Genomic DNA, 24917 nt, shown 5'->3' on the forward strand with positions numbered 1-24917 from the left:
GAATAGGGAAGAATGTTGTGGTTTTTTGCCAGGGTGTTCGGAGCAGTGTCCCTGCAGTCACACGCGCGCGCCCGCTCTCTCTCTCTCTCTCTCTCTCTCTCTCTCTCTCTCTCTCTCTCTCTCTCTCTCTCTCTCTCTCTCTCAGAGATTTCACACACTTTGGGTCAACTCCCTCTCTTTCTTTTTGAAGTTATGGCTAGCCTTCTGCTTTGAGATGGACCTTCCCTGTTCTGCCGGCCCCTCTGCCTTCGCTCAGCGTAGAGTTTGGGAGGAGCCCTGGCCGAACACAGTGCGTGTTGCTTTGAGCGGAGCTACGTCTGCTTCCCGTTTCACACGTTTGTTTGTTGCCCCGGGAAGAAGGGATGGAGGGATAGTTTCCGCGTGTGTGTGTGTGAGAGAGAGAGAGAGAGAGAGAGAGAGAGAGAGCGCATCAGGTGCAAATGCCAAATCCGGTTATTACTAACGTTTTATCCCTGGGAGAGTTTAATTCGGTTGGCGTGGAAGAATCAGCGCATACTTCCAAAAACGTCTGGTGAAATCAGTTTGTTTTCTATGTCCAGAAGTTTCAAACGCATTATGCAGGAATACGCACATGTGAGTAATTGAATCAAAGTGCACTCATACGCCTGCAGCCACAAATGCAGTGGGTCTGCTAACCTGGACCAGAGAGCCCTCTAGTGGTGAGCGGGCGCAACAGCAACCGACCCGGACAAGGGATCAATAGTGTGCTGCTTTATTAGATCCAGATTTGACCGTCGGAGGCCACAGATGAATGACTTTTGTAGTCTGCTGAGCAGCCTGTGTCGAGTTCAGACTGTCAGACGTGTCTGGTGGGGGTTTCGGGGGAAAGAGAGAAGGGGGGAGGGAGGGAGGGAGGAGTAGGGTGAGGCCTCAAAGTGAATGCCAGAGAAAGAGCATGGCATGGTAAAAGCCAAGGGTCTCTGGCAATCTGTGCAGGAACAACGCCCTCTCTCACGGAGCCTGGCCGCCGAGAGGAATGAGAGGTGACAGAGTATTCATTTCAGATGCTGTTTTTCTTTAAGCTCTTGGTTAAAAGCCTGCTGATTGAAGAGAGCCCCTGGGATTTATTGAGGAGAGTTTAACTTAACAATTTAACTTTTTCTCCCAGACCACGCTGGTATTTTCCGTTCTCCCGGTCCTGTTTCACCTGGACGCTCAGAGGTGCCGAGCTAGCTCCCTGGCCGTGGCACTTGTGTGCATGACAAGAGTGGATGCACTCGTGTGTGACGGATTCTGAACGGGTGGGAGGATTTCCTCTTTCCCACAACAATGGCAAAAAAGTGAAGAAGCATGACTGTATCACAGTTTAGGTAGCTACAGGTATGCCGCAATTCCTTCTTCTTGCGTTCAAAGAGTTCTTGTGCTTCCCCCAGACTGTGCACTGGAAGATCTTGGGCATATTTGGCATGCGAGTTACTTTGTGATGTACGTGATGTGCAGAGGCAAACAGTATGCACTCTGCAGCTCAGCGATCCACTGTAAAGGCTCTGCCTGCCGGTGCGTGTGACGTCCTTCTGTCAGGTCGTCTGCAGCTTGCCATGCACGTGGAGGTACAGACGCGATGAATGGTGTCTCGTCAGGAGGCCGCGAAGCCGGCTGTTAATTTACAGCGATGCTCAACTCATAAAAGGGCTGTGGTGGTTTAATTTAATACTTCCCCTTGCAAATGATTGCGACACATGCGCGAGGGGCCTGGATGCTTTTTCCAGGCCTTGTATTTTCCCACCATCGGACGGTTCACACTGGCCGTGCCATGAAATCAAGGGTTATGAAATACACGGAGAGGGAGCGGGTGGAGAGAGTGGTGGGGTTCCCCACCCAACACACTCCAGATCCTGCCAAAAGGCACCTAAGCACCTCAGCATCGAAATCCCCACCTCTCCAGCCCACGTGGGACGTCTAGGCACGGTTCCACGCCTGGCGCGGATGAACAGCATCTGAGGCCTATGCACGTGACGGCTTTTCCCACCAGCTAAAAATACTCCCGTGGCAACGCAGGCAAATGGCGACTGTACGCCAGCACTTTCATGGAAGTTCACGCTTTTTTTTTTTAGCTTGTTCTTGCTTGCCTTGGTGTTCTGGAGGTCAAACACTTGTCAGGACTGAACAAAGAACTCGACCTGTTTTGTTTTTTTTCCTGGGGAGCATGGCATGATGATTTGGGGGGTGGGGTAGCGTGAAAACCCCACCCACGCCTTCCCTGGTGCCACCGTCTTATTGCACCATCCCCCAGGGGAGACAAGAGTGCCCTATCTCCATCTCCTCTTCATCTCTCCTGCTCTCTTTCTGGTCCAGTTAAATAAATAAGACATTAACAGTGGAGGGTCTGGGCCTTCATTACCACAGACGCTTGATGTAATCAGAGATGTCTGTGCGCTACAGCCAATCCCTAAATAGGCAGATTTTAGGAAAAGGTCCCGGGAGGTGCTAGTAAGCCTTTGAAATTGACTTATATAGCTGGTCTTACATGAGGAAACCTAGCTGAAGGGAGACTGACACTGGTTCTAGTGATATGCTGCTCTCATATGGAGCTCATCTGCCTTAACTAATTAGTTTTCAAGAGTTGGCAAGCAGCAACCTCCTCAACCCAAGGACCATCAGAGAGGTTTCTGAAATGCATTAAAATGTATTTCTAAAATGCGTTTAAATACATTTTGTGGAAGAATGAAATGAAGCTTTGCAGCTGGACTTCCTAATGAAACCACACAGTTCATAACTGTCTTCTTATGTCGCATGACAATTCACCATCTTATTCTGTTTGCTTTGACGTTTTCAAGTAGTAGACACCAGGATGGAAATGCGTCATCAGCTGTTTGAAGTACCTTGAGTAATGCAGGTTACTAGTCCGTGCCAAGTCGACGCCCAACTTTTCATAATCAAACAAACGAATAACTAAATATAAAAGGCGTAGGCTCACAAGGTATGATGCAGTTTTAATTCATATTCCAGGATTAAAACCATCAACACGGTCTTTAGGCATTCAAGATTTAAGTGTTCCCTTCCATATGGACAAAACCAGTAGCACTGGCTACCTCTGGTTATTGCATATGTTTCCTGTCTAAGATTAACATGGCAGTTTCCTGCTATTGTTCAAAAGAATCCAAGTGATTTTACTAGGAAATGGCTAAACAAAATGGTGTTTTTGCATTTAAGAGTTTGGTCACCTGCTGAGGAGATTTCTCTCAGTATCTTTCTGGGGTTTGGTGAGATGTGCAGGGATGTTACTTCCATTACTACTGCAGTGTGATGGGGTGTGGCTTGTTTGTTTGTTTGTTTGTTTGCCTGCCTGGGTATCCACTGTCACAACAGGAACAGGGAGCAATTTCAGGATAGTAGAGAACATCTGATGAATCATCTCAGAGTAAATCCTTCACTGAAACATTGCTTTATTAATCTGAGATTCCCTTTCTTTTGGAGATAATCGAGATGCTTGCTTGTCTTTCACACATTTAGCTTGTTTCGAATTATAGTGATGAAATAATGATACAGTATGAACTTTTTTTGTTTTACATTTTATTGTAGTTATAGAAAAACAAAATATGCTGGAATTAGGGCCATAAATAGTGGCTTTCAAACAGGAACAAGGGCTGTTAAATAAATTCTAGCTAATAGTGTTTGAGGCATATCAAAGTCTGCATATGTTAGAGGAGTCTATGAATTACAGATAAAAGAAGAGCAAACATGGCCTTGTATCTTTCTCATGAAGGTGCTGTAGGTCTAATTTATTCAGAGTGAGAAGCTATGTAAAAGAAAAGAAATGGAACCTGATGGGCTTTTAATGTCCGTTATTTTAAAGGAACTTGTACGTGGTATGGCCTACTTTTCCAGCCTCCAGTCCAGTCCAAAGTGAAGACCTGTGCTCTGTTCTGCTCCCTCCTCCCTACTCTACTAAATGCACTTCGTCTGCCCAGTCTTGACCAACCCTTGTCCGTAAATGTTTCTTTAGATGCCTGGGTTCCCTAGGCACACGCCTCCCCTCAAATCGCCCTTGATGCTGTCTCTGCTTGCTTTGTTTGTTAAACATTGCTGGACATTCTGCAATCTGTCAGTCAGGGTTTTCACACATCTCTCTCTAAACCCAGTCTGTATGACAGGGCTTGTTTTCATAGCCAAAATCATGTTCCAACTTTCATTATATTAAGACACTGCAGTCCCACCACAATAAAAACACTGATTGGATTGCTTAATTTATTTGTGGCTTGTTCTTATGTGATGTCTTGGGTTTAGGTAAGCCTGCTAGAGAAATCTGAGACTCTGAGATTATTGGTTTACAAATCTTTTTGAATAACATGATACTGGACTAAGCTAAAGACATGTTTAAATAAAAAAGTACACAGAATGTTTTTATTCACAGTAAAGGATATTTTGATTAAAATATTTTTCATTTTGTTTTTGTTTTTTGTATTTTGAATTTGTTATTCACAGGTGAATTCGTTGTAAAAAAAACAAAAAAACAACAACAACAACAAAAAAAAAAAAACGTGCAAACGACTTCTCAGCCAGACAGAGATGTCATAAAGCTTAGTCCTCCGTACACTGAACCACTTTGGGTTTAAGGGGGTTTTAGGGTGGAGGATATCGCACTGTGTCGGAAATGGAGTTAGTGAACTGCGCAAGGTCATTCTAACAGGAAAGATACGCTCATTGGAGACGCGTGGCTCTGTCACGAGGCCAGTTGAAGTGGACATCACGCTGATAATGGTCCTGTAGGAATCGTTAAAAAGAAAAATAACTGGGATTGTGTTTGTTTGCTTGTTTTTTCGAAGGAGATATTATTGACTAATCAATCAAAAAATAATGTCTTTAGGCATAAATACGTTAATTTTTTAAATAAACAGATTTAGGTCAAAGTATAAAAATTGTACTCACTTTCTTTATCCTAAAATGTTATTTAATTATTTATCTTTAATTTATTTATTTTGTTGCCAAATAAGCCTAGATGGATTTTCTCTTTTTTTTGGGGGGGGGGGGATTTTTGAAATCTTCAAAAAATAAAAAATAATTCCAATATCACAACTCTAAACTCATTTTCATAAAAACGGTTGGTTCAGGCCTCCGTCTTGACTGTCAGAGTGAGCTGCGGAAAAGGGTCTGGTGTCCTCCGACATAAAACTCGCACTTTCTGTTTTTTATGGTGCTGTTCCAATTTCACTTAGATTTCCCTTATTTCATGGTTCAGTGGTCTTGCAGAACTGGCTGCCTTTTCACTCGCAGCTCGCGGAAGCATGCCCCTCGCTTCTCATTGGTCAGCTGCAGCCTGCTCTCCCACCATCGCCTCTCCATTCATACGTCCTCCTCTCCTCGCACGCTTCCTCAAAATAACTTACTGTCATCCAATGTAACGACTTTCTCATAGAGTGGACTAATCATTTAAAGTGGAAAACAATTAAAACGTACATTTGATCGAGTTACACAGAAGCGACAGGTGAGTAAACAGATATGACACATTATTGCCAGTGTAAATTGCGGTTTGTCATTACTATGGTAGCCAACTTGTTATTCATTGACTTGCTGTACCTATTAGACAACCCCACGGTAGATTTAATTAGTCTGTTTGTGCAATTACTAAATGCATATCTTTATGTTGTTGTGGAATTTGCTTATTCGATGTGTTTAAGTCCGTTACAAGGCTGTTTGTCATACCTTGACTTGCGAGTGCTGACAGAAACATTGCCGCGAAGGTAACTAGGAGAATCTCAAGAATCAGTTATCGCTCAGTTATATGATGGATAACATGCACACTCTCGTGCAAGGTAAGATGCTTAAAATGTAACATTAGAGGCGCGCGGCCCACGTTCCGTCTCGGAGGAAAGTCAGTGCAGTTGTTTAACAGTCCTCCTGAGCCTCGAGTCAGTTAATTGGGTACAGATGCGGAATTCTATGCTCTTTTACCGTTTAGAAATTGGATGCATTTGGGAAAGTTTATGAGGCGAACCCAGCTTTCGCCCGCAGGAACTCGGGGTCTCGCGCAGAGGTCCCCTGCAAGAATAAATCGAGCGCGTTATAAGACTTTTGAGTAATTTATTCTGGAGTCAGGTAGGCTATGGTCAGGTATTCGAATTCCGTGAGCGAAATGGCATTTCTGCTTGCAGTGACACACAGAAGGTTTATGAGGCGCAGTGAAACCTGATGGTTTTTGAAAATAGGCTTATTCATCATTGTTCTGTAACCTTTTGCGAATAGTGACATACCGTCAGCCTAGCTATTCTGGGGGGGAAAAAGAAACAAATATTTTATTTTTACAATCGGCAACGCTGGTTTGTTTGTTCGTTCGTTTGTTCATTTATTTGGTTGACTCATTCATTATTGATTCTCCTGTATTAGTGTCTTAGGGCCTTTTTAACATACCCTCTTGCAATTAAAAATGGATCCATTATGAAAACATTTCTGAACTTTTTGTCATGGTCTATATTTTATGCTCAAACTTTCTTCTCTTGGTCGCTGCTCATCGTTCGCCATCCACGATCGTTCGCATTACAAAACCATGCAGCTAGCGCAGGCGACCTATCGAATTAAGTATGTAACATGTGACAGCTGTTTACGCAGAACTGACACGTGACACGTCTTCTACTGAAATAAAGTGTGAGCTGTGCTATTCTTTTGACACTGTTTTGAAACGATAACCTGTTATTTTCATTGTGGCCTTACCGCTGCGGTATGTTAAATGGTACTAGTGTAATAGTACTTTGTAACAGCGTACTAAAGCACAGACACAAGACCCCGTCCCCGAGATGCCCTTTCACCCGAGACTTTGTAAGCTACACTTATTAAAGCGAAAAGTGCTTCAGCATGTGCGCTGCCTGAGGACGAACGTTATGGGGGCTGGGCGTATATCGTATCCACAACACCACGAACAACAAACGTTATTATTATTATTATTATTTTAATTATTATTATTATTATTATTATTATTATTATTATTATTATTATTATTATTATTATTATTATTATTATTATTATTATTATATGTTGATAACAAATATAAAGATACGCTATAATGATAATATAATATACCTGTAAGAAATGATCAACTCTTAAATGCACGAAAGCGATCTTATTTCTGCACTGTTCCTGTTTCTTCAAAAAGCTCGTGAACCAAATTCCTTTTGGTGGAATTGGTTGGATTAGAATGGAATGCAAGGTGTTTGCCCACATCCAAGAACACTTTAAGGTTCGATTGAAAGTGTTTTTTCCGGACTGAAATACAGCAGAATTGTAATTCCCTAACAATATATGTCGTGATGAGAAAAGGTCCCTTTAATACCAGGAGGCATGACAAAAGGTTTTAGAACTTATTGAAACCTACAATATGGTCAACCAAGAAAAATGGGGATTTTTTCACTTTAACGTGAATAAACTCTACCGTGAGGCCCTTGAAGTTGTGGTCACTTCATGGAAATGAGAACGGCTGACTGACTGTCTAGTTCACAGACTGAATGAAGGTGAATGAATGAAAGAATGAATGAATTCGTTCCTGTGCGTATGTTATGGCTGACCTTGGAGCACGTCTTACGTTGCTTAAAATTGAATAAATGTAGTCGGTTTGCATTTTTTTAAAGCTTTCAAATTGATTATCATTGACTATTATCATTATTAATAATATTATAAATATCACAATTATTATTTTTATTATTACTTCAATCATAATAATCATTATTACAAGTAGTAGTAGTGAAACGATATTGCTGATGTTGTTATTTAGTGATGATCAGCAATTATTAGGATCGTTTTCCACTGCAGTTACCTGTGGCTTTTGTCTCTATTATTGTTTTCATTTTCTTAGGAGCCGTGAAGTGAAAGTGACACATTTTCGGCTCTTTGTCCAATGACAATGTTTCAGACTGTCCCCGACACTTCGTCTTACGTCAAGGTAAGACAAAATCACCACCGCGAACAGGTAATTGGAGGATGCAGAGGATGTGTAATATTTATGTAATATATGTGTAATATTTTTTACAATTTGAAATCAGTATTTACCAAGAACATTATCTCACTATATAATCAAATTAAATCAAATCATATGTATTTATATAGTGCTTTTTACAACAGATGTTGTCACAAAGCAGCTTTACAAATCCAAGCGGCCAGTGACCAAGCCAAGGGCGACAGTAGCAGGGAAGAAATATAAGATATTACATTTAAAATATATAAGAAAATGTTATTTAAAAAACCTCTAATTGTGGCTTAGGCCCCCGTCCCGTCCCTGATGGCCATTTTTGAAATAAGAAATAGCATAACTGCAAAGCAAGGCCAGGGCACGAGCGGAACTGTCACTCGGCAGGTTATAGAGCTGAGCCCTAAACTCCGGAGATGAATATTTAATGTGCTTTTTACAAGTTATGCATTAGCCCAATTGGATGGACTACGTGCCCTGGAATTGATTTAGCCAAAGGCGGACAGAGAAGGGTTTGCTTGCACCTTGCCTGCGATTTCTTGCCTGCGATTTTGCTCAGAAGGGCGGGGCGGGGCGGAGCAGGCAGGGGCGGGGTGGCACTGGACGGGTAGGGTCAGCTCTGACCTGTTTGCAGGTCATTTAATGTTCGTAATTACATTTGAAACAGCGCATTGCTTCATATTCAATTATTCAAGTGAACACCACAAACGATGCGAATAGCATATATCTGGCTCTGAAGTTGCAAAGAATGTTCTGTTAATGTTCGATATAGAATGATCTAATGCAAGATCAAACTTTTTACATTTCCATTAATATGACCTAATAATATTAGCAGGTTATAGACAACGAATGATCTGTAGGTTCGGGATAACTTATTTATTTATTTATACTCGTGAGGGTCCAGAGGCTGCGTGTTCATTCGGTGCTTTGGCACAGGTAATTGGGCGCTCAGATAAACTGTGGTTGTTCATTCTTTGAGAAAATGAAAGACACTTTGACATTTCCAGAGTGTATTTATGACAGAAGTAGCAGTACCACGCAAAAACCCTCATATATCAAAAGGGTTAGAGAGCTCACGTACATACAGACAGACACCATGAAAATGAAATATTGTGCCTGGTAAAGTCATTCATTATATCTTTACAATCAGCATACTTTCCAGAACGGACTTGTTATGTTATGGAGACTTATTACCCTCCTGCATAAGGGACCTTTTCATGAAGACACTGCGTTTGTGTTGCTCCACATAGGGGCCGAGTTTCACAGTGTGCAAATGTTGGAGACCAACGAACAGTCCACGATTTGTTTCGAGACATTAGCGACTAAGGAATGTTGGAAGAAAACGTTCTCTTTGAAATCCCACTATATCCCTTCGGATTTAAAAACAAACGGTGATGTGGACCGAGTCGATGGTAGCGTCTCTACAAATACTAAAAGAATGCTTTAAAATTAGGACTGACTCTTAGGGTTGTAGGCTATATATAGTGATATTAAATATTCATAGACGCTTCATAACGCTTCAGCTCCCCTTTGAAAGCACGGCACATGAAATTTTGTTTCTCTAAAAATCTTTGCTTGATGGAATTAGGTAAACTTGATGTTTCTGACACGTTGAGAGGGGGATGCGCCATTATTTCATCACTGTTTATATGAATCAGAAGTACGCTTCAGTAAACGGCCTACACTAGACTTTGTTTTGTTTTTGTTAGACTGTGTTTTGTTTTTATTCCTAACTGGACGATCACCAAAATGTCTTTTATAATAGCCTGAGCGTAGGCGGAAGATGCGTATTGTTGGTAACAGTGACAATTTAAGCTGTCACAGGGTTGCAGAGCTGTACTGTTCCGAATGTGTCCCAGGCACGCCTGAAGTCCAGAAGATCAGCTTTAGAGAAATATTCTGCTTCATTCAAGCGAACCCACGGTTTAGCTGTGGTTTTGTTTGGTTAAGGCCAGGCGAGACTTGAGTTCTCCAAGAAAAATAAATCTCAAATTAATTATGGCCTCGAGCAAGGAGCCAGACAGCTTTGCGCTTGTGTGCAGCAGTCTCCATTTTTCGCCTTCGGTATTTTCACTTCTTTCTCTCTCTCTCTCTCTCTCTCTCTCTCTCTCTCTCTCTCTCTCTCTCTCTCTCTCTCTCTCTCTCTCTCTCTCTCTCTCTCTCTGCGTGAGAGGAGAGGGGCTCGCGACAAAGTTCTAAATTCTAATGAATAACCTGAGAAGCGCGATCTAGATCAGGGGCAGCGTCGCGGTTACGATAATATGTCTGAAACGTTAGTCACAATACCTTAATTCATAGTTTCTCAATGATTTTGATCTGCTGAGGTAGGTCGTCTCAAGACCAATGTGCTTTAAAAGGACTCTGAACGCATAGCCTAAGTATACTTTAGTACAGTAGCAGACAATTCTCCAAATGTACTTTAAAAAGGTATGAACTAATAATACTAACAGCCATAATAATCATATTATCATTGTTGTTTTTATTCTTATTGTTGTTGTTGTTGTTGTTATTGTTGTTGCTGTTGTACTTTTTGAGTTAAAAATGTCAGTAATTTCCTACATTTTTGGGCAGTCGAGGGAGGCTTCGGTTGGTCATGTTCTGAGCGTTTGTGGGTGTCTTAGAGTAACCATTTACAAACCTAACCCATCCCCAACGGAGCCCACCCACTTTAGGGCTTTTCCAATAGTGTGGAGCCACTGGCTTCCCACAGATCGTGGTTGGAAGAAATGTCTGGCTGTCAAGCTCCAGCGTCACGCCAGATGTTCTGTGGCTCGTTGTATAAACCAACATGCATCTGTTTATTGGCCTTCAAAAATGTTTGTTACCGCTGGACTCATGTTGACCTGGATGACTGGAACGCTGGGCGAACGCCGTTTTATCGAGATTTACGATAGGTTTACGTTGTCTGATGATGTTTGTTCGTCAATTAAATCTAACTCTCCAAATCAGAACACTAACATTTTCGCAGTGAACCATTCTAAAGGGGAAAATGTGAACCATGTGAAAATATGAAACAATGACGCTTTTATTCAGTTAACGTTGCGTACCCTGACCTGGCGTGTTTTCGGGGTCTGGGACATGTGTAGAACTTAATATCATAACTTACTTTCAACTGTATACTATCGTTTTATCAAAGTGTAAATGAGCTCTTCGGGCAGTTTTATTAAATACCTTTTAGAACTATTTTTCCAAACGAAATCATGTAGACCTGCTTGCATTCTTATCGTTTATGGAATATGTGATTTAAGCACTGGTCAAAAATCTCATCTATACGATCCTAGGGAGATCCAATAAAACATTAGAGTCATTAGCTCTGTGTAACTCCCTTCTGACTGTCAGACCTCCGTCTCGCCGTGCGCTCAGGGATAATTGTGATTTAATTAAAAGAATGCTGAGATGTCTGTGGAGACATGACTCTAGGGAACCATGTTTCATCTCTCACGTCCTTTGGCCAGCAACTGTGTCCATCCTGACCACTACAGTCTATCATAATTATGTCACCAAATTGCAGGACTGTGGAATATGTTGTGGATTTGGCAAACCATGCGTAAACAACACCAACAAATAAAAATCCAGACTTGTATTCTAAAGTTACTCCCCGTCTTCCTGGCCTCATTCCAAAACAACGTTCTAATTGAAATTCTCTACATCTTTCGCATAGCAAGACGATATCGATGAAAGTCTTTAAGATCGTTTTTTTCTATATAGAAGTTCAGACAGTGCTGTTTTGTTCACTGAGAGTAGACACCGACTCTAAATGGTTAAACAAGGTGTCTCCCTTAATTACGACGAGCTGCACTGGCCCCAGGCAGGGGAAGCCTTGACCCCTAGCAGGATCCAGATGTGGCGGTCTCGAGGGGGCCTCTCCCCCACCAGACCCCCAAGTCGCGAGCAGACAGACCAGTGGACGCAGACTCAATCTCGCCCTACTGCTGTCGTTCCCTCAGGCACGACCCACTCAGTCAGGGGCTCGCGAGGTCCGAAGGTCTGGTCACGTCCTGTTCCAGCTCCACGAGTCGACTGTGCTCGGTAATAACGCAGCTGAATTGATGAGGGCTATTTTAGAATGAAGAGAAAAGTTCTGGGTGTGGGGGCTGGGGTCTCTGATTTGAAAGGCTGAAATTAAGCCATGTACTCAACATAAATAAGTAATTATAACCAGACCATAGACGAATAGAACCCATTAACAATATTGCAAAAGACGAGGTGGTGGTGATCACAATTACAGCCCTTACAAATATATGTTATTTATTTATGTATTTTGTTTATTTATTTGTCCGTGGTGAAAATAGTTTAGCCTTTTATCTCGTAGCCCCCGAGTATCATGCCACTGAGACCGTATACCAAATGCCATTGAAATCGTAAAATTGTTCAACACCAAATTAGGCCAGGTATCAGTTTTTGTGCATCTATACGTGCCACATACACTAGTGTTTCTGGGGATAGTCCGTCCAACAGCGTTCACCCCTGCGCTCGTGAACAGACGCACACGTGCAGCGCAGATCTACGCAGTCGGGCTCCGCTCGCCGTGCCGCTCCTGGTTCGGATTTTATTCATGGTAAAGGTAAAAACAATTTCGGGATTTCACCCCACTGCAGACGTTTGGAAGACCCTTACAAGAGATTCACAACACACGCAGCCACAGGTAGTTCCAATTTTCGCTTCTCCTCGTCTTGATTTACTGTTCCTTAACCTCTTTCGATGAAGATGTGTCGGCGCAGGAAGTTCATATATCTCTCTGTGAAACTTCGAGTTATAAAACGGTCAAATATAGGAACTAAAATGAATGAAACCTGTAGTTTTGTCATTTTAGGTTCATTGAGTTCATTAGAGACAGTTTAATCTTTGTAGTTGTGAGCACAACCACAGCGGTCGCTTATGATCATGGCTATAAGTATGAAATTCTCATTTCGTATTCAGATAGTTGAGATAATATGCATTTCAAAGTTTAAGTATGATAACAAACATTTTTTAAACTTTGACTAATGTCTTGCTTAAGAAAAACACGCAGATGCATAACATATAAAGAGCTGGCAGCTACTCCGTAAATATTTCCAAGCAATAACATTTACAGAGGAAAGAAACGCTATTGTTTTCGTGTCTTATCTCCTTGGGACAATATCCTGCCTTTCGGTCCCGCAACGAAGGCAGGGCTAGAAGTGACACACATAGCTTCCTTCTCTAGCGGAGTGACTTCACTTCCCAAAATTAGAGGAAAAAAACCATCCGGCTAAACTGTCTCTTTCTCTCCGCGACATCTCGGGGGCTGGAATTAATTCAGGCGCGTGTCATGTTTGGAATATTGTTGGGGTACACTGAAAATTGCACAAAATGGACGGAACTATTAAGGTAAGCTTGAAGGACAGCTTTTTAGACAGACCACATTGAGGAGTTGCGTCTCTAGCGATAGGACCGACGCTTATTTCAGTCTGGGGGGATGTGGAACGGTCTCGCCGCAGAAATTCTATTCTGTCGTTCCGCGAGCGGTAACCAGATTTCCTACGGTTTTCCTCCTCAAAGTTTCCTTTTCCCTTTCATCAAAACTTCGCTGAATGTTGAAAAACGGGGGGGAAGGCACGCATCACCCAGATGTAAAAGCACGGAACGAGCGCAGCGTATAGACGCGGTTCATGGACGAAATAAAATGGGTATTTTTAAGAAAATTGTAATGTATGTATCTTCGAGCCATAATATAACGACGATGCTTGATGGGATTGTTTCTTGAAGTGCCCTTCTCGACGCGTTAAGCTGTTCGTGTGAACGTAGCGTTTTATATATAAATCACAAAGCGTTGGCTTGATATGTAGCTACGCAGGATCAGTGACGCTGCGCCCGGGTCCTGCGCCCGGGTATGTGGTTCATACTCCACAGGACCGAGCCCACCCACTACATCTATAATATCACTCAGCGTTTTGTTTTCTTGATAATCGAATTAATTAGACTTTCTCGATTATTGATTTCATTTTGTGTTTTCTTTTGGTATTAATGTCACGAAATAATTAATTAATATTTATAATACCAAGTATCAGTGAAAAGGTATTGTCTAAGAGAGTAGGTGTGCAAATGTGCAAACCACTGCACCGGTTATCTGATTTCTGATAAAGGTCATAAAACCTTTTTTTCCCGATTTCTATTGTGAGATTTTCATATATTTTATTATTCGTTTTTTAAACATGCGTTTTTCACGATTCTACCTAAATATAGGCTTGAACCTAATGATAAAAGGTGCCGGAAACGACTGTACGTTAAATTGCATAAACTATGACCTGAGTTTTAATCAGATTTATATTGCGGGATGGTGGGTGATGGTGGGGGGGGGGTCTTGGGGAGAGAAACTGTGTGTTCCTTGATTTCCCTCTTTGTGCTCTTATTAGTGGCTTTGGGTGTGGTGTAGGCTTTTGGAGACCTGTGAATCTGTCTTTGCAGATTTCATCATGCTAATTGCCAAAAAGCCAAATTTTATAATTTTATCATTTAAAAGTTTATTGCAAGAATGTTATATAAAAATTGATGATAAAAGTTTTTAAAAATAGGTGTTTTTTGTTTTTTTTAAAGAATAAAAATAATAATATAATGATGATGATGGTGATAACAATAACATCATCATCATCATCAACAACAACAACAACAACAATAATAATAATAATAATAATAATAATAATTGTTACTGTTGTTGTTGATAATGTTATTTCTTTTAAAAAATGGCTGCTATATTGTATGGGTAACCACTATTCTTGATTGAGTTTTAACTGTAGACTTATGCAGTGTTACTCATCATAATGGGGCTCTCGAGCCATGGAGGTTTCCTGTTCTTCACAATCTGGCTTCCTGTCAGGTTTCCTCTTCCTTCTTAAACAAAAGACGGGAACACACTGTGCATCAGCACCTTGTATGGCACCATGCCTCTCATGGAAGGAGCCCATCCCAACCTGAAGCCATGACGTGTCTGACGGCTGGAAGAGCCACCGCTCTCAACGGCTTCTCACCCTCTGCAGGCTTGCAGTGGCAATCTCAAACCCTGGTTGAAAAATGTGGTCTCTTTTAGTCAGAAAACAAACAAACAAACAAACAAACAAAAACTCACGCTGCACCCATGTTTATGTACAAGACTGCTGTTTAAAGAGGTGTCGCGGGCGCGCCTCACTGTTAATGTATACGGCCACACCAGCCCAGGCCTGTGGTTTTTCTTGGACCAAGTGAGCTATGTAGGCATTGCTAATTTATGGTCTGAAGAAAATGGCACTTTTGCAAACGTTTCAACCTCGTCATAATGAAAAGCTTGACTTCATACATTTTCCTTCCAGCCTTTCTGAAATCACCCATGTATATAGATGCAGGAATGGTGCCTATTGCCAGTACTGCATTGTGTGTGTGTGTGTGTGTGTGTGTGTGTGTGTGTGTGCGTGTGCGCATGTGCATGAGCATGGGGAATTAGATTTTCCTATTTTTAAAAAAGCATCTGTAATCTTGGGTAAGCCTGACTGCCAATCATGAATTATATGGTGGAGGTTGATATGTCTCAGTTAAGAGCCACACGGCTGTCCGAGTGGTGCTACAGGCCCTTATCTGGCGCTGTAGTGGCATTCTTTCACCCCGTCATAGCTATCCCGCGGCTGGCCTGCCACCCTGGCTCCCTCTGATAGGCTCTACTCATGACGCGCTGGTCCAACCCATCAAGTTGATGGCGCCTGTCGAGGAGTGCCAGGGTTTTGTGTGTGTGGGAGGGGGGTTCAGTGTAGTGAGCACACGGAGGTGGGGTGCTTGTGCATGATGGCTTCATTGCAGAAGCTTGCTTTGTGTTCCGGGCAGCCTCGGCCGAGTGGCGGGTGTCACTTCTGGCCATGGAGATCTCATTCAGTTGGATGTACAGAATCTGAAGGAAGCACTCTACTCAAGGAGATATCAGGCTGTAATTAAACCTAAAATGTCGCAGCATTCTCTTCCAAGTAGTTTGGTATATTTACAACCCTCTGCTTTATGGAGAAGGAACACCAGAGAAGTTTGTGGCCCTCCAGAGAGTGCCATGTACTCTTCCTATACAGTACTGCTCTACTGTACAATGAGTAGCTAGACATTAACAGGTGCAGGCTCTGGCAGGTGTTTATAGCTTATGAAAGGAGCAGAAGGAAATCTATTCTATTGTGCTGGCTCATGAACGAAGTTCAAAAGAAAGGGGTTGTGGGGGGGCACAGGACCCCATGAAAGATGTGAATGAAGATGTGACTGTGAATGAATGCTTCAGTGGGATTGCGTGAGGAGCATTAGCCTGTGGTCAGCACAGACAGAGCGCTCCGGTCGGCCAGTCTGCACCGTTTGTTTTCTTTAATAAAGCAACATCACCCCAGCCAAGCTCCCGCATGGAAATCAAACAGCACCGTGACCTCAGAACTGCGACTGCGCTCCCGGATCTCCTCTCTGGCCTGGCTCACATTTGAGCCATGAGCGATTTTAAAAAAAAAAGTACAAATGTACTTAGAAATAGTGGTCTTCAGATTATGTTGGATTATTTGACTATTAACTTTATCAGCATACTAACAGTGAGGATTCAGAAGGATGGTTTTGCGCTACGTTCTGGACAAAAACAGGTAAAGCCTATTTAAGAACACTCATCTTGCTCTAACGCTTTCCCTTCCCTCCCTGCAGGAGGCGCTATCAGTGGTGAGTGAAGACCAGTCCCTGTTCGAGCCTCCCTACGCTGCTGCCGCGCCGCTCGCCAAGACGGACATGACGGCGTCCAGTGCTCAGGATTACGGACAGGCCCACAAGATCAACCCCGTCCCCCCCCAACAGGAGTGGATCAACCAGCCCGTCCGCGTCAGCGTGAAGCGCGAGTACGACCACCTCAACGGAACCAGGTGCGGCCAACTCACCAGGCCAAGCGCATTCAGTTTTGCTCCACGGAACATGACAAAAATGTCTCAGAAATTTGTTTTGCGCACCAGTTTCAAATGACATTCATTGCGCAGTTAGAATCCACGAGCTGCTCCAGGCTGTGGCACGTCTTCGACCTCTGCAAATGACTTTGCAGAGTGAATAGCACAATGCAAGCAGGCCAGTAATGTGGATTTGATTGCACCATTGATTTGTACAAGATGCATAAGATGTCAAATGAGCTGTTTAGGTTACTGCTCATACATCAGTCACATTAAATTGTTATTCAGAGAAGTGAATAAATGAATAAATACCAGAAAGCACTGCTTACCCTGCTGTGATGGGTGCGTAGGGCTCATGGCCAGCGAGCGGGGAGTGTCTAAGATGTCCTGGGTTTCTGAGCAGCAAGCATATTTGTTCCTAAGCCTCTCTGCCCCCCCCCCCCGGTCTCAGGGAGTCCCCGGTGGACTGCAGTGTGGGGAAATGCAATAAGATGGTGAGCAGCTCCGAGACGTCACAGATGGGTTACGGAGGCTACATGGACGAGAAGAGTGCCCCACCCCCCAACATGACCACCAATGAGAGAAGAGTAATCGTCCCCGCAGGTGCGAACAAACAGCGGGGAACAGAATGGGTGGCTGCTGTGTTTGCAGATACTCTGCACAGCTTAAGAACAGCGCTGTTCTCTGGGCAGGCAGCAACGGGGTGTAGTTAAAGGGAAGAGTGATGGTAAAGTTCAAGTGTGAGTCGGCATCCCCTGTTCTTCCCTGATAGATCTTACACACAAGAGCCTGAATATAACTCCATATGAAACTGTCAGTCTGGAAGTGAAAGTTTTACAAGCAAACCACCACAGGGACAATTTTGATTATTATGATATTTCCAGTAAACCTCTTTGGAAGGATGAATAAAAAATATTAGGTAGTCTTTCTTAAGAGTAAACAAAATGACCAGTTTGTACTTTTTTACTTTTAACTCTTTGTAAGTAACCCAGCACATCAACCAGTATTCCATTCTAGACCTCTGTACCCAAGGCTCTGATTTGCGTGCTGATGGGGTTTTTTTGTTTGCAGACCCGTCCCTGTGGTCTCCAGACCACGTGCGGCAGTGGCTAGACTGGGCTGTGAAGGAGTATGGTCTCCTGGAGATCGACACGGCCATGTTCCAGAACACGGACGGAAAGGAACTGTGCAAGATGACCAAGGAGGACTTCCTGAGGCTCACGAGTGTCTACAACGCTGAAGTCTTGCTCTCACATCTCATTTATCTCAGGGAAAGTAAGTGTGCTCTTCTTCCTCTGAAACTGAGGGTGTCTGTCTGTGGGTGAAGGGATGGCAGGCGTCCAATGAAATTGTTCCAGTGTCATGTATCAAGCCTACTGTCTCTGGCATTTTTTTTTTTTTTTAATTTCTAAACGTACATTTTAAAACCCTTTTATAGATTTAAGTTTGGTGTGTGTTGGTAAGTTCCCAGTGACTCACAAACATTAGTTTCTGGGTTAGCATATTGGGCTGCAGTTGAGGTGCTGTAATTTTGGAGTGAGTGTGACAGAACTTGTGGCCAGACATAATGACTACCATGTGAAATCGCCAACCACGTGCAACACGCTAGAGGCTAAAAGATCAGACGCGTGCTTCGAACCACCAAGCGCAGTATCGCAGAGTTCTAGCGCATCACCATCGAAGGCAAACAAAAGAATGTCCTGCTGATATCATATTTCCCATTTCAGTGGCTCTTGAATTCCTGTCTAGTGTCAGACTAGAGATTTAATAACTACTGGAAGGGATGCCAGACCATAGAATCAGATGTCCCTCTTACAACACTGTCATTTGCTTAAACAGTTTTTACTCTCACATTATTAAAAAATCATCAAGAAGTTTTGAAGGCGCAGTTTGTGTTTGTTTACTAGAATTTATGAACTGTTTAGAAATCAAATTACAAAATGAATTCTGCCATAACAGTGAAGTCTTTGGTACTGATCTCAGCTGCTGAATGCATGAATAGCAATACACAACATATGATCTGCATTGTTTAGTGTGGTAAATGAAGTCACTATATTTACATGTTCCCTTTGTTTGTGCCACGACATGGAGAATTTGTTTGAACGTCTGATGTTTTGTCTGAGTCCCTGCCATGCGGGACAAGGTAATGAAAGATAGGACTGAAGTCACATGTCACACCATGCAGTAAACGCTTCAGTCTCCAAAGTAGGTTTAATAGTTTTCGGCTCAGGAAGGGACGGCTTCTGGCTCCTCTCACTCCCATAACTCCTCAGCACAGCCACGTTTTGCTTGGCAGAGCCGCTGCGACCATGAAGAATTTCGATAACCGACCCATCTAAATCCTCTCCCCTCCGGAGTGCCCGCAGCCAGCGGTGGGCTGAGACGAAGCCCAGGTGTGTGACCTCGGGCGGCCGTCTGCCTGACCGTGCCCCTGCCCCCGCACTGCACATGAACGTTTATCCCTCATTTAAGGACAGCGGCAAGCCCATTCCCAGCCCATTCCCATCCCGTTCCCAGCCCATTCCCATCCCATTCCCGTTACTCTGCCGTGCCTTTACAGGCCTAGTTTTGGATTTGTTTCACAGGAAAATAAACGAGGTCAGGTCTTCCCCCAGTGCCGTCTAGAAGAAATGCGTCGACAGAGACGCGGTGCATCTGTGAGCGGGCCCACCGTCTTGCCCCTTTGGAGCAGGGGAGAGTGCACGCCCAAGGTTCGCACCCTGCTCCGGCGTGAGCCACACAGCCCCGGCGAGCACCGATCACGCCAATCCGCTGGCAAACGGAGGCGGCATGCGTACTCCAAAGGGTCGGGCCCCCGGACGGGATGAGGGGAACAGCTGGCTTTTGGGTGGGCGGGGTCACGGTGCTTAAAAGCGCAACTCTCTGAGAAAAAAAAACACATGCGCCGAGGGATTCGGCAGCGTGAGGTAATGGGAACTTTATTCTGTGGGTGTCGGCCGTTTTCGTGTGCCTCGCCAGGCCTAGGGCTGCGTGGAGACAGAGAGCATAACGGGGCCATTGTGAACAGAGAGGCAGAACCCAGCCGCCACGGGGCTTTTTCTTTCCCCCCTCTGTTAGATGAGAGCCTGACGTTTGGGAGTTTTCGTTAGAGAAGAGTGCTGCAGCGCTGAACTTGGGCTTAACAACAAGGCATCATGCTAATCCCCCCACCCCACTCTTACCCCCACCTCTCTCCACACTTCAGCCTCTTTGTGAGTTAGGGTGGGAAGGTGGCTCAGACTCCACCGTGGGCTGATTTGAATCAGTTTGGCTGTAATCCTGAGTCAGAATCAAACAGTAGAATTTGTGTGTGTGAATTTGCCAGGGCGTGGTTCACTCTCAGAACCCAAGACTTTTGATCTTTTTCTGATCTTTTTCCTCTCATAGCACAAACACAATCACAGACAAGCAATGAGGCAAACACAAATACATACTCACACGCACACGCATTCACGCGCGCACACACACACACACACACACACACAAACACACACGCACACACACACACGCACGCACGCACACACACACACACGCACTCACGCACACATGCTAGTATGACCCTGCGTGCGTGTAAACAGCCTGTGAGGTGTCTCCAGAGTGAGCCGTCTCAGGATCTGACAGCAGCAGTGTAATCATTTAATACACATCTGTGTACATGGAGGCAGTCGCATTCTGTTTACTCTGACTCTGATTAACATTCCAGCATGTCATTAAAGCTTATACACAGTAGAGCAGTAGAGGGATCCTCTCCCCTAGTCCCAGGCTAGACTGCGAGAACAGCTTACACACACAAACCTACACGCATCCAGATATATATATATATATATATATATATATATATATATATATATATATATATATATATATATATTGCAAAGGAGCATACGTAGGAATGATGGCACTCAGAAAGTGTCACAAATGCACACAGATACATGCACAGAGAGGAAACACGAACTGGACTGAAGTCTGGATGTCGAGCCCAAAAGATCAGTCTCCCGGGAAAACATGTAGCCGCGTGAATGAAGCTGCAGCCTGGTCAGAGTGGTGCGAACACTCAGCCCGTTAGTTCGGCTTCACCGTAGGTCACTCTGCATGTGACTGCCACCCAAGCGCCAATATGCTTTCTGGCCGCAATTTGAGAATTTGTTTAAATTGCAGTGGGAGAGGGGTACTGCAGTAAACTGACATTGCCTGACCAGTCAGTAAGCCCGAGAGAGAGAGAGAGAGAGAGAGAGAGAGAGAGAGAGAGAGAGAGAGAGAGAGAGAGTGCACATGCATGTGTTTGAGAGTGTATGTGTAAGGTGGTGCATGCATGTGCAGGGGTCCATACATGTTCACGTGTGTTGTGGGTTTGGAAGCGTTGTGGGGTTCGGGGCTGTGTGTGATTCACAAAACTGAAAAGCATGCGCGTCTATGGCAGTACAGACAGATGGAAAGTTGAATTATTCAGGGACACACACGCTGTTGGAACGTCCTTGATGGTACTCGCTCTGAGGCTGTAGGAACAAGTGGATACACTAGTGTGACAATCCCAGTGTGGGAGGCCCTTGATAGTTTACACAGACCATAAACATATGTGAAGCTCTCTCTCTCTCTCTTGCTCTCTCGCTCTCTCGCTTTCTCCTTCTCTGCTCTACCTCTCTTTATATATATTTCTCTGCTCTTTCTCGCAGTTCTCTTGCTGTTGTTTGTTCTCTCTCTGGATTTTATTGAGCTGCCTTTCCACTTAGAGCAGATTATCACTGACGTTGTGAGGATCAGGACCCTCTATAAACTGTGTTGGTGGTGTGTGTGTGTATGTGTGTGTGTGTGAGTGCATTAGGAGTAAAAATATTTGAGTAAGAGAATGTCTGTGTGTCCAGGTGTTGTGTGAAACAGAGAGAAGTGACAGTTTGGCATTACAAGCAACTATGATCAGCTATGAGCAGCTATGAGCAGTTATGCATAGTTATGAGCAGCTCTGAGCAGTTATGCATAGTTATGAGCAGCTTTGAGCAGCTCTGAGCAGTTGTGTGCAGTTATGAGCAGTTATGAGCAGCTATGAGTGGTTATGAGCAGCTATGAGAGGTTATGAGTGGCTATGCGCAGTTATGTAATGCCACAGATCTACAAAAGCTTCAAAGGCCCAAAAAACAACCAACACAGCCATCTTCTTATGGAGGGATAAACAGTAAGCAGAAGACACTATAAAGCAACTCCACACACATGTACAAACACACAAACACAGTTGCTCTTTGGTGTATGTTGTATAATGTACATGTCCTAATAGTACCTATAGTAAGAAACCGAACTAACAGGATGCTGTAGTCTTATAGTAGTCAATAATTGTAGTAATACAATAGTCAATAGTCTCTGTGTCTTTTTGTTTGACTCCTCTCTACCATTCTAGTTCAGTTTGTCCTTCTCTCTACATCCCTCTCTGTTCGTTTGTCTCTCTTTTTCTCTCCATCTCCCTCTCGTGCTCCTTTTTTTCTCTCTTATTCATTTTCTCTACCCCCCGCCCCCCTCCTTTTTTAGCCCAGGGCTATGTGGGGGTTTATTTTGCTATGGGGGCAGCAGTGTTTGATTGCTACATAGGGATCACACCCCACACAATGCCTGCCCTGTTCTGTGGGCCCAACACCATGCTACTGGGGGTGAGGGGCCTGGGGGTTAAAATATGTATGTAGCACCCTCTCATCTCCCATGGAACACACACACACACACACACACACACACACACACACACACAGTTACTGCCCTACTCCAGCAGCTTCAACTCACAAGGAAAGTATAATCAAAATGACCCTTCTGCTCTTTATTCCCCCACTGAGAATAAAGGAGTTGTTAGTTATGCCTCAAATGTGACCTCTATAACCAATCACACTACCTCCATAACCACTCATACTACCTCTATAACCACTTACACTACCTCTATAACAACTCACACTACCTCTATAACCACTCACACTACCTCAATAACAACTCACACTACCTCTATAACCACTCACACTACCTCAATAACAACTCACACTACCTCTATAACCACTCACACTAACTCTATAACCACTTACACTACCTCAATAACATCTCACATGACCTCCATAACCACTCACACTACCTCCATAACCAATCACACTACCTCTATAACCATTTACACTGCCTCTATAACCACTCACACTACCTCAATAACCACTCACACTACCTCTATAACCACTCACACTACCTCCATAACCACTCATACTACCTCCATAACCACTCACACTGCCTCTATAATCACTCACACCACCTCTATAACCACTTACACTACCTCTATAACCACTCACACTAACTCTATAACCAATCGCACTACCTGAATAACCACTCACACTACCTCCATAACCATTTACACTACCTCCATAACCACTCACACTACCTCAATAGCAGTAAATCTTCACAGATGAATATGAGTATTTGAATACTCCTCATGTGAATGAATGTGCCTTGGACCAGTGAAAGATGGTATCACTGTTGATCCAAACCACTTTGCCAGTTTTAGCAATGCAAAGTAAATCAACAGAAGTTACTTTAAATTTTGTATAAATACTGCAAGAGAGGGATGAATGGTGTAAAACGTTAAATGCAGCCTGTCTTTATTTTTCCATAAAGCCTCAAAGTGTAAACAGTAGTTACACTGTACTTACATCATTATTACACATCAATAAATAATTTAGTGGGACTGGACTTTGGTGTCATAATAACAGATTTGACATTTGTCTTTTAACAATGATGTCACATCATGTGTTGCAGGTAGCTCATCGCTATCATACAATGCACCATCTCACACTGACCAGTCTCCCCGGGTGGCCCCAAAGGAAGGTACGTCTGAACTCCACTCATATCCAAACACTGTCTCATTATCCCCACTAGAGCTACACACACCATTAACAGTACTCAAACTGACTGACTGAAAATGGACAGTGATTAGACAAAATGTTGTATCAGCAGTTTCTAGGAAGTCCCTTTTAAATATAGTCGCATTGATTCCAAAGAAATGCATCACCTTAACAATACCAACAGATGGTAGAGGAGTAATTCTGTGGGGTGATAGAGGTGGTCATTTAGCGTTCTCGGTCTCTTTCACTATCTGTAGCTTTCTCTTTCTATTTCTTTCTCCCTCCATCCTTTTCTCTTTCCTATTAGTGTGTGTGTGTGTGTGTGTGTGTGTGTGTGTGTGTATTATTGCGTGTATGTGTGTGTCCGTATGTGTGTATATATGCGAGTGTATATGCGTGTGCATGTTTGTGTGTGTATGAATGTGTGTGTATGTGTGTATGTGTGTATATATGTACATATGCATGTGAGTATGAGTTTGGGTGTGTGTGTGTGTATCTGTGTGTGTGTGTGTGTGTGTGTGTGTGTGTGTATGTGTGTATATGTGTATATATGTACATATGCATGTGAGTATGAGTTTGGGTGTGTGTGTGTATCTGTGTGTGTGTGTGTGTGTGTGTGTATGTGTGTATATGTGTATATATGTACATATGCATGTGAGTATGAGTTTGGGTGTGTGTGTGTGTGTGTGTGTGTATGTGTGTATATGTGTATATATGTACATATGCATGTGAGTATGAGTTTGGGTGTGTGTGTGTGTGTGTGTGTGTGTGTGTGTGTGTGTGTATGTGTGTATATGTGTATATATGTACATATGCATGTGAGTATGAGTTTGGGTGTGTGTGTGTGTGTGTGTGTGTGTGTGTGTGTGTGTGTGTGTGTGTGTGTACTTTTGCACAGACCTGGCTGCTGGGCAGGTGCTGTCTTTGTTCGGTGTAAATAAAAAAGCTGGTCGCTGAGCTGGCCTTTCAGCCTCCACCTGAGCATGGAGTGCTGGCCAAGGGCCTTTCAGAGGGCAGGGAATTAGCAAGACAAAGACCACGTGCCGTAGGCTCCCAAGCCAGCATCAAGAGAGGGAGACATATGCATCAGAGAGACAGGTGTCGCACTCTACAATACAGAATGGGGGAGGGGATATACTTCAAGTGAGTGGTTTGCATTTCTGTTTGTCTGAATGCTGAAAGTCCACCCCACAGCAACGGTGTAGTCCCCTTTAGCTGCACGAGGTGAACACAGTTCTTTAGCATGTACTGTGCCCTGTAAGGATTCTGGAGTGT

At 43.6% G+C, this 24917-nt stretch overlaps 1 protein-coding gene across 5 annotated transcripts in view; it reads left to right on the forward strand.

The window, feature by feature from the left end:
• The first annotated feature begins 274 nt into the window (after nt 1-274).
• Nucleotides 275-24917, forward strand: part of fli1 (Fli-1 proto-oncogene, ETS transcription factor) — a 34379-nt gene continuing 9736 nt past the window's right edge. Inside the window, exons 1-6 of one of the 5 annotated variants that reach the window (XM_035525249.1) lie at nt 275-289; nt 7805-7891; nt 16559-16770; nt 17240-17391; nt 17860-18063; nt 23557-23625. In XM_035525249.1, coding sequence (XP_035381142.1) covers nt 7847-7891; nt 16559-16770; nt 17240-17391; nt 17860-18063; nt 23557-23625 — 682 coding nt within the window. In that variant the 5' untranslated portion in view covers nt 275-289; nt 7805-7846. Of the gene's footprint in view, nt 290-5363; nt 5447-7804; nt 7919-12418; nt 12561-13084; nt 13265-16558; nt 16771-17239; nt 17392-17859; nt 18064-23556; nt 23626-24917 lie in introns of those variants that run through there. The other 4 variants (XM_027010076.2, XM_035525250.1, XM_027010075.2 and 1 more) reach the window with 4 other exon arrangements.

The sequence above is a fragment of the Electrophorus electricus genome, chromosome 4 (genome assembly GCF_013358815.1).
Source record: "Electrophorus electricus isolate fEleEle1 chromosome 4, fEleEle1.pri, whole genome shotgun sequence".
In the NCBI taxonomy this organism is placed as follows: domain Eukaryota; kingdom Metazoa; phylum Chordata; class Actinopteri; order Gymnotiformes; family Gymnotidae; genus Electrophorus; species Electrophorus electricus.